A 9151-nucleotide genomic window follows, 5' to 3' on the forward strand; every position below is an offset into this window, starting at 1 on the left:
AGAAACCAAAAATGGAAAACTTCGAATAGATATGGCATAGCTGAAGAAACTTGTGACCTGTTTTCCTCGCGGAAATGACGTCATTGTCTAATGGTGGTGTTATTCGATGTTCGCGTAATGTCTCCCACGTTTGACTAGTGTCATGCTCCGTGTACTTACGTCTGCACTTAAAGTATGTGCGAAAGTTTGCGCTGTCAGAGAAAAGGCGAAATTAAAGGTGTTGCTTCTAGAACCTCGTTAGCGTCAGGAGGCGTCGAGAGATAAGGGTGGGTTAAGCTGATGACATTCACTCAGTATATCGCGTTGGACAGGTTTTAAGAACTTTACGTCACCTTGAAAGTATTGCTCTGAGATAAGCCCCCTCCTTTGCATACTGGACAACTATATAAGCAGGTGTCGGTCGTCGGGGATTCGTCGTGTTACCAGCTCTCTCAGAAAGTGCTGCACCATGTCGTACGTGCTGGTCACTCTGTCCTGTGTGTTGCTGGTGCTCTCTGCGCCATACGCTTTCGCTGAAGACAGCGACGATGGCAGTACAGACGTCGACGACTCATTAACAGCTGCCGGTGATGGATGTACAGCCGATGAAGTAGACGACGACAACGACAGCAGCGAGACGACGGCTGCTACAGAAACCACTTCAGCCAGTATGTTCTTTACAATAACACAATAACTTTTTTACAATAACTATCTCTCACATGCGAATCAGCCGTATGATTCTAAGAGAACATGATACTGCCTTATATCAGTTGGGGCTGATCTTCTTCCTGTTCTTCTTCTGCTTCTTTTCCTTTACCCTTTCCCACCTCTACATGGTTGGCATAGCTATATACGTTTCGGCAATGTTACCGACAGTCGATGGCCAGATGCCCTTACTGACGCCATCAGGCTCCCTCCCCCCTCCTCCCCCCCCCCCCCTCGTCCCACTCCTCTTCCCCTCATCCCAGGAAGGGTATCTGTGTCCGTCTCATGTTCAGGTATGAGAACGTTTTCTAAATGTTTGCGTAGCGTGTCTCTTAGGCGTGACGTGGGAACCATCCCGGTATTTATCTAATTCTATGTGCGAAACAGCCTAAAAACCACTTCCAAGCTGGTTGGCTCATCGGCCCTCGTCAATAATCGGCGAAGTGGACACGATCAGTGGGAGGCAGCCGGAAGCGGTGCGTTAACGCTCTCGCACATCTGGATGGGTCCATTTGGGCCTGAGCTCCAGACATTCACACACTGTAAATAATTTCACAGCTTCTAGATTTCGAGCGTCCAAATTTCCGTTAACAACCGTTTAGCCTCCATCAAAGGACGCTATTCATCAGTAATATTTGCTGAAAACAAATGGCTTGTCATCCAAATATTTTCTACCTAATGATAGTTATCAATTATCTGACCTACTCTATAGATAGGGAGACAGAGAGATGAACCAGCCCCAAATCGAATCTGAGTGGTGGATTAACCTCTGGTATAGCTGCGTTTTTGGTGTATGGACTTTAAATAGCTCTCCACGTATGCGTAGCAAATGCTGGGTTAAATCACAATCTGCGTCGCAGAAAATATGATAATACACTAAAGTAGTTTACACAACTCATAGGTATCGTATATTAACCCACAACTGTGGCAACAGCAAGAGAATCTGAAACAAAGTTTAAGAAAGTAAATTTCTCAAATCGTGAAAGCAGTGAACACCATAAGAGAGCATAAACGCTAAGGGAGGGAGAGAGCGAGAGACAGAGAGAGAGAGAAAAATCCCCACTCACCTACAGATTTATGTAGCACTTGTGTCTTGCAGTGTCCATTGCTCACTCTCCATTCGGGCTTCGTCTGGATGACTTCTTATCTCTTGGAATACAACAGACAACTTCTTTCGGACACCTACCGTCGCTTGGCTACATACCCCAACCACATTTATTTTATTTTCATTACAGTTGCAGAACTTCATTACAGTTACAGAACTAGGCGTTCCAATACATTCGGTTCGTTGATTCTTTTATTTTTGTTTTCCTGCCCATCCTAGTAAATTTCAACATCCATCACTCCACTACTCACTGAAAAACTCTCAGGTTATGGATTAGTTTTGGATCAAAACCTCATACTATACTGTCATACACCGAACCCAACAATACATTTTCCGTTTCAGCCAAATCAGAAACTTAGTTTTCAAGCCACTCCATGACGCTAATTCTCTCTCTCTTTCTCTCTCTCTCTCTCTCTCTCTCTCTCTCTCTCCCTTTGCTTTTATGCCGATCTATTCGTCGTCTCCCATTGCGCAAAATACAAAAACGCCAATTGGTTATTTTTTGTTAATCTTATTTCCTTATCGAAATGTTGATGCTACATTATTTTATTTATAATTCATTTGCAAGTCTACTTCCGAATTATTCTACAAGCATTAACTTCTTTTTTTCAGTGTTGGAGTTATGCGAACTTCCTTTTTCTTCGCACTAAATGTTTGTGTGCTTTGTACTAGCGGTGTTGCAAACATTTGTGTGCCGGCAAGTGTATAATAATAGTTACGTTATGGTTACCAACATCGTGTATTTTTTGGTAGTAAAATCGGAAGTAGAAATAACTTATTCTTAACCTACACTGAAACAAAGTGGTGACATCGTCCTCGGCTGATCCTCCGATATCAATATGCCATCTAAATATTCTTAAAATGTATTTCTTCAAAGTAACTTTCTGTGTTGAAACTCTTGCGAATGTATTTCCCAGAGTAACGTCGTCATAGCTCACCGTAAGGTACCACGAGAAAGGAAGATCCCTGCTAGTTTCTATTGAGAAATTTAATTTCTCATGCACCAGCTTAGCCACCACCGCTAGATTGCTCTACACTACTCGAAATCAGCTCTCAAATACTGCACTATAAACATGTCGTTTGCCTTTAAGTGACCACCCAAGATTAATCACCACAACGCACTGCAGTCTACAAGCAGTATCGTAAAGCGTTTTGGTTTATAGATACTTCTTCCGTTGTGTAGGCCATCTCCACAGTTACGATGATGTACCGAAAACTTTCTACCTATAGGTGTCAGTTTTTTATCCTCCATTACTATACTGAGATACGTTTCGGTTTCTTCTAGTAAGGCATTGACAGTGGTGCTGTGCTTTTTCAGCCATTGTGTGTTTGCTTATAACCAATTCCATGGAGTGACGAAGCCGGCTACGTACCTCTCACTGGTCAACTGAACACACAAGAAAGATTAGCGATGTAAGACGTTTCAAATGTTCAAATGTGTGTGAAATATTATGGGACTTAACTGCCAAGGTCATCAGTCCCTAAGCTTACACACTACTTAACCTAAATTATCCTAAGGACAAACACACACTCCCATGCCCGAGGGAGGACTCGAACCTCCGCCGGAACCAGCCGCACAGTCCAGACTGCAGCGCCCCAGACCGCTCGGCTAAGCCCGCGCGGCTGTAAGACGTTAGCTCCGTATTGAGCGTGTCTCACTTCCACACAATGCATCTGCTGCATTGGATTGTTTGAGAAACTTCTTACACCGTTTATGTGTAATGCAGTATATCAGCACATTTCTTTTGTCGAATCACGTTTTCTTCGCCGTACAGACATGTCCACACAAATTCTTGAAGATTATGTCCTTGCTTTGTTAAAGATTCTAAAACACTAAACGCTAAATATTTTATTCGGCGAAATATTTCTTCATATTTTGCAGAGTAAGTGTGGTCAAAGTTCATTGTGAAGGCAGACGTTGAAGCGTGAGCAGAGTTCATTGTTTTTCGAAAGATGTGCAAAAAGACATCGCAAAACATAATGTTATTGACAAGAATCTCAGAATTCGAATAACATCAAGAATGTCCCTACTCCTATTTGGCAGAAAGATATAACATACATCGCCCTCCTACAGAATTTATGAATAGAATGATGCTAGTTAATCTCCCGACAAGCATTCTGCGCATTCGAGACAAAATTACTGCAAAGCTATCGTTTTATTATTATTTCCGGTATAGCTAACTTCCCGTCTCCAGAGTGTGTAGGTCGAGTTGTCTGCTTGTATTTTTCATAATTATCTTTATTTCTTCCTCAAACCAGTGGTAGTTATATTGGTAGGTCATTTTATCAAAAACAGTCATTATGCTATCCCATTAATTGCCTTCTTTCTCTATCCTAACCCTTTTCTTGAAAGCTATGTGCTCGCCTGTATGGTGACATTCATACATCACGCTGCTCGTCATGCCATTATGACAGTGTGCTTAATCTGACGCTTAACCGATGGTAGGGGAAAAACAGTGTGCACTATCCGTCTACGAATTACGTATTTATTTAATCTATATGAAGCAGCAGGCGAGCAGAAATTAAAATAAGAATTATTTAAAACTCACGCTACCAAATACGTACAATCCACAACAAAGCTAATCTGTACGTCAGATGACAGTTTGTTAATCTGTCAACAGAGTGGTTCAAAGAATTTTCATCCGTTATTTAAATTCCTTACATGGTAGGTGCATGGGAGGAGGGAGAGCTGGCAACGGCCATGTTGAAGCTTTACAGTCTTTGGGTAAACTGTTAACAATACTTTGATAGGGAGAAATGGTTCAAATGGCTCTGAGCACTATGGGACTTAACTGTTGAGGTCATCAGTCCCCTAGAACTTAGATATACTTAAACCTAACTAAGCTAAGAACATCACACACATCCATACCCGAAGCAGGATTCGAACCTGCGACTGTAGCTGTCGCGCGGTTCCAGACTGTAGCGCCTAGAACCGCTCGGTCACATGGGCCGGCGATAGGGAGAGAAACGATGATCTAATGTTCACGAAATGTTGTTGACGCGTTTGGTCTTGAAACCAGTTACTATAATGGTGCCGTGAGTTCCTAACAACAATTGTTGAATGACGGACTTTCAGAGTCAAATCGGATTAAGTAAGAGGTAATGTGAGAAAGGACATGGGATGAGTTCTGAGAAGGATCAAGAGATGGGAGAGGTAGATGGTTCGAGGTGTGTATGATTTCAGTTATCCAAGGAAAGCAAGAGAAAGGGTAAGCTTGTTGTTGTTGTTGTCTTCAGTCCTGAGACTGGTTTGATGCAGTTCTCATACAGTAAAGCTGCATGTCCTCGGGAAAAATTACGGCTGTAGTTTCCCCTTGCTTTCAGCCGTTCGTAGTACCAGCACAGCAAGGCCGTTTTGGTTAATGTTGCAAGGCCAGATCAGTCAGTCATCCAGACTGTTGCCCCTGCAACTACTGAAAAGGCTGCTGCCCCTCTTCAGGAACCACATGTTTGTCTGGCCTCTCAACAGATACCCCTCCGTTGTGGTTGCACCTACGGTACGGCCATCTATATCGCTGAGGCACGCAAGCCTCCCCACCAACGACAAGGTCCATGGTTCATGGGGGGGGACTGCGGAGTGATTTCATGATTTGGGAGGAGAAACGGAGGAGGATGGATGAAAGAACACTGAGGGCGTGGAGCCATAAAGAATAAGAGACGAGGTGATTAGAGACCGGAGTTCTTAAGGAGGTTGACACAGTGGAGTGTTTGGCTTCGGTTTTAGGGGAGACAGAGGACTGGCTAGTTTACTCCAGCTGTTAGAGCTGGTACGGAATTTGGATCCAAGTTCGTAACAACTCGTTACACAGCTGCACTACGCATTGTCCAAACAAGTAGGTTTATCAACATGGTGAACTCTGCTGTTTCCGGGAATGGCTTACTGAGTATCAGTATAGGTAATTTATTTGTCCAATGATTAATTTACATTGGTATAGGATCTGTTAGCTTAATACCACGGAGACAAAAGTCAGTTCCAGGGTGTAATTGGCGTAAGTGCACATATTTCTACCGGCGACTTAACAAAGTTATGTAAATACTAATTTAAATCATTTGCAGACTAATAATTGCAACTGTTACTTACGTTGATTAGTACCTTCAAGTACATGAGGCAAGAACAAGGCATTAATGTTTATTCTCTCGTAGGCGACAGGTCAGGTGTTTAAGTATGAATGCATGAACGCAAAAAGATTAGCCTATACTGACAGGCGCAGTCTTCTCAGTGGTGCTGTTACGACCACGCAGAAAACATCAGGAAGTAAATTATGGGGCGCGTTTGAGGGAAGACAAAGAGAAAAAACAAGTGTTACACTGATGTGTGCAGATATTAAGGTACCTCATATAAAAATATCTGCACTTATACCGGTTAGACCCAGCATAAAGTAAATTATTATACACACACTTGTTTAATGGCAGGAAATATGGTCGCCCGTGACCTTGTTGTAGAAATCATCCACACATTTGCTTGAATTGATTTAGGAAAACCACGCTAAACCTAAATCAGGATGGCCAAACAGAACGTAAACCTCCATACTCCATAATCTGAGGACCGTGTCTTAACAAATCTATATCTGTTCATTTACTTCTGCACCCTTTTTGCTGCACACAACCACAAACACTTGCCGATGGTTTTAGGACAACGACAACGCCACCACGCCCCCGTTTCATCTCCTTGCCTTCCTTGCTGCCTCCAAAAAAAATGAGCAAGTCCTCGTGATTAGTGAGATGTAGAACTCAGGAAAATTCGGAGGCGTGAGTATTATGCACTAGCAATCACTTTCTTTATTATTAACCCCTAGTCCAAGTTATCTTTCATTGCGTCTTATACCATATTTAAGTGGAACGTTTTGACTGACTTAAAATAAATGTATTTTAGTTATCCCATTCACTTACTCGTCACAATTATATAATTTTAATCGCTGATAAAAAATTCTTAAATAGCATTTTTTTTGTTTTCCTTGGCAAATGTAAGTCCAAGCAGGCTCTTTCGCATGTTCAGATACAGGTTGTACCTGGACGAATGGTCAGTATTCAGGGATATAACAGGAACGGTCATTCGAAGCAAAAAGGTCCAGTACACATTAGCTCTAAAATTCATACCTTAAGAGCTGTGAGCATTTCTCCATCTTCGATACTGTGAAACGAATCTCGTCTACTGCAAGCTCTATGCTTTCTGTATCTTGAGGGGCAGTAGTATGCATCAAAAAAAGAAAACAATTTCCAGTTAACATGGACTCTGAAGTGCATACCTTAAGAACTATGAGTACTTGTTCATCTTCGCTAATGTGAAACGGCTCTCCTACCGAATCCGAACGCACAGCTCCTGAAGAATGCATTTTAGAGTCCACGGTTACTACTTGCTTCAAATTATCGTTCTGGCACGCCCTCCATACAACTATTAATCACATTCTTACTATTTTTCCCCAATACACACACCATAAGAATGCATGAATTCACATGATGCACATGTTTGGCCTCTTGGTGTAGTGATAAAGCGCATGCGTGGAAACCAAAATGTCGCGTGTCCGAATCCCTTTCTGATTACGGAATCATCATCATCAGTTATCTGCTATATTAGCAGGTCCTTTGCCTCTCCATTTTCTGCGATCCATTGCTTCCTTCTTAAGGCTGCTGAATGTTGTGCCGTCCATCATGTCATGCAGTATCTGGAATCTCTTCCTTCCTCGCTTCCTTTTCCCTTCCACATAACCTTCTAAAACTGTTTTTATCAGTCCGTCATTCTCTCTTAATATGTGCCCAATTTCGTTATCTTCTCTTTATTACATCTAGTAACTGTCTTTTCTCTACCACTCTTCTCAGTATCTCTTCATTTTTTATTCTGTCCATCCAACTTATTCTTTCCATCCTCCGCCATGTGCAGATCTCAAAAGCCTCCAATCTTTCTCTTTCTTTGTTTCCTCATAGTCCATGTTTCAGGACCATATAGAAGAACACTCCATACAAGACATTTTATGAGTCTCTTTCTGAGTTCTCTGTCCAGATCGCTGCAGAAAATTCTCCTTTTCTTATAAAACGCCTCTTCTGCCATTGCTATCCTTGTTTTAATTTCTGTGGTGCACTTCCAGTCGGTTTCTATCCTGCTTCCAAGATACTTAAAATTTTGCACCTGTTTTAGTATTTCCCCATTCAGCATAACTTTTATTTCCTTATTTCCTCCTAGAGCCAATACTTTTGTTTTATTTGTGTTAATTTTCATTCCATATTTTTTTTCCGTTAGTTGCAATGGTGTCCAACAAATCCTGTAATTCCTTTTCCCCTGTGGCTAGAAGGACCATGTCATCAGAAAACCTGAAACACCCTACTCTTCTTCCTCCAGTTTCTGCTCCTTTGTCATCTAATGAGCATTGGTCAATCACATTTTCCAAGTAGAGGTTGAAAAGAGTAGGTTATAAACAGCATCCTTGTCTTACTCCTTTTCCTTTACGGAATATCTGTGAATAATCGAGCCTTCATCTGCCAATGATGTTAGGAACAACGAATGTCGACGAAGAGGCATCTAACAAAAGGAGTTCCACCAGGCTGTTGATCCAAACGGATTTTTTATTGTAATTGTTGTGCTTGGCGCAGAAAGATTACATAGTTCTGAAAACACGTTCGCACAGTGAGCCCAACTACTAGTTTTAGTAATAAATTTTATGCTCCATTTCTACGGTTTGAAAATGTTTATTGTTTTGTGTCTTAAAATTATGTATGACTGTATTTCAGGCTCCCGGGCAGGAAAAGCGGTCCGTGCCGGTTCCAAACAAAAGGCGCACGCGAGGACTGCAGCCCACGGGAAGGCGGCCAAAGCCAGGACAGCCGCCAAGAAGGCTGGCCGAGCTGCCGCCAAGGGGCACAAGGCCTGAGCATGGCGGTGCACTCTGCAGCCGAAACGTCACCCAGCCTCCAACCTGCAACTTCCGCACTGACGCCCGCCCGCTTGGGTCTTAGAGATTAACCAGATTAAAAACTCCCTGTCTCCCCAAATTATTCTTTGGTTTTGTTTTCAACAACGTTATAGAAGTGTTTATGTAATTCTTTGACATTTTCATTTTCCAAATCGGTGATGAAATACAGTACGCCTCATACATTATAAGACGAAGCATCTACATTTAACATTTGCCTGTCATTAAACTTGCAAGTTGCTACTGACATAAATTTATTGTTTTAATACCCAACACAACCAAGAATCCAAATTTTATATTCTGACCTTGGTGTTCCCTCACATAGCTCTCACCTTCTATTACAGTTCGAAACCGATTTCAAATAGTTCCTCTAGAATATTTGTTCCCGTTACAACTTCAGCTGAACATGGAAAACATTCCCCTGTAAAGGTCACACGTTCTGGCAGTCAGACTGCTCCTA

At 42.1% G+C, this 9151-nt stretch overlaps 1 protein-coding gene across 1 annotated transcript; it reads left to right on the forward strand.

The window, feature by feature from the left end:
• The first annotated feature begins 417 nt into the window (after nucleotides 1–417).
• Nucleotides 418–8944, forward strand: LOC126350814 (uncharacterized). The gene is made up of 2 exons (XM_050002549.1): nucleotides 418–647; nucleotides 8513–8944. The coding sequence occupies exons 1-2, from the start codon at nucleotides 449–451 to the stop codon at nucleotides 8650–8652; spliced, it is 339 nt and encodes a 112-aa protein (XP_049858506.1). The 5' UTR covers nucleotides 418–448; the 3' UTR covers nucleotides 8653–8944.
• The last annotated feature ends 207 nt before the right edge of the window (nucleotides 8945–9151 follow it).

The sequence above is a fragment of the Schistocerca gregaria genome, chromosome 1, assembly GCF_023897955.1.
Source record: "Schistocerca gregaria isolate iqSchGreg1 chromosome 1, iqSchGreg1.2, whole genome shotgun sequence".
Lineage (NCBI taxonomy): Eukaryota > Metazoa > Arthropoda > Insecta > Orthoptera > Acrididae > Schistocerca > Schistocerca gregaria.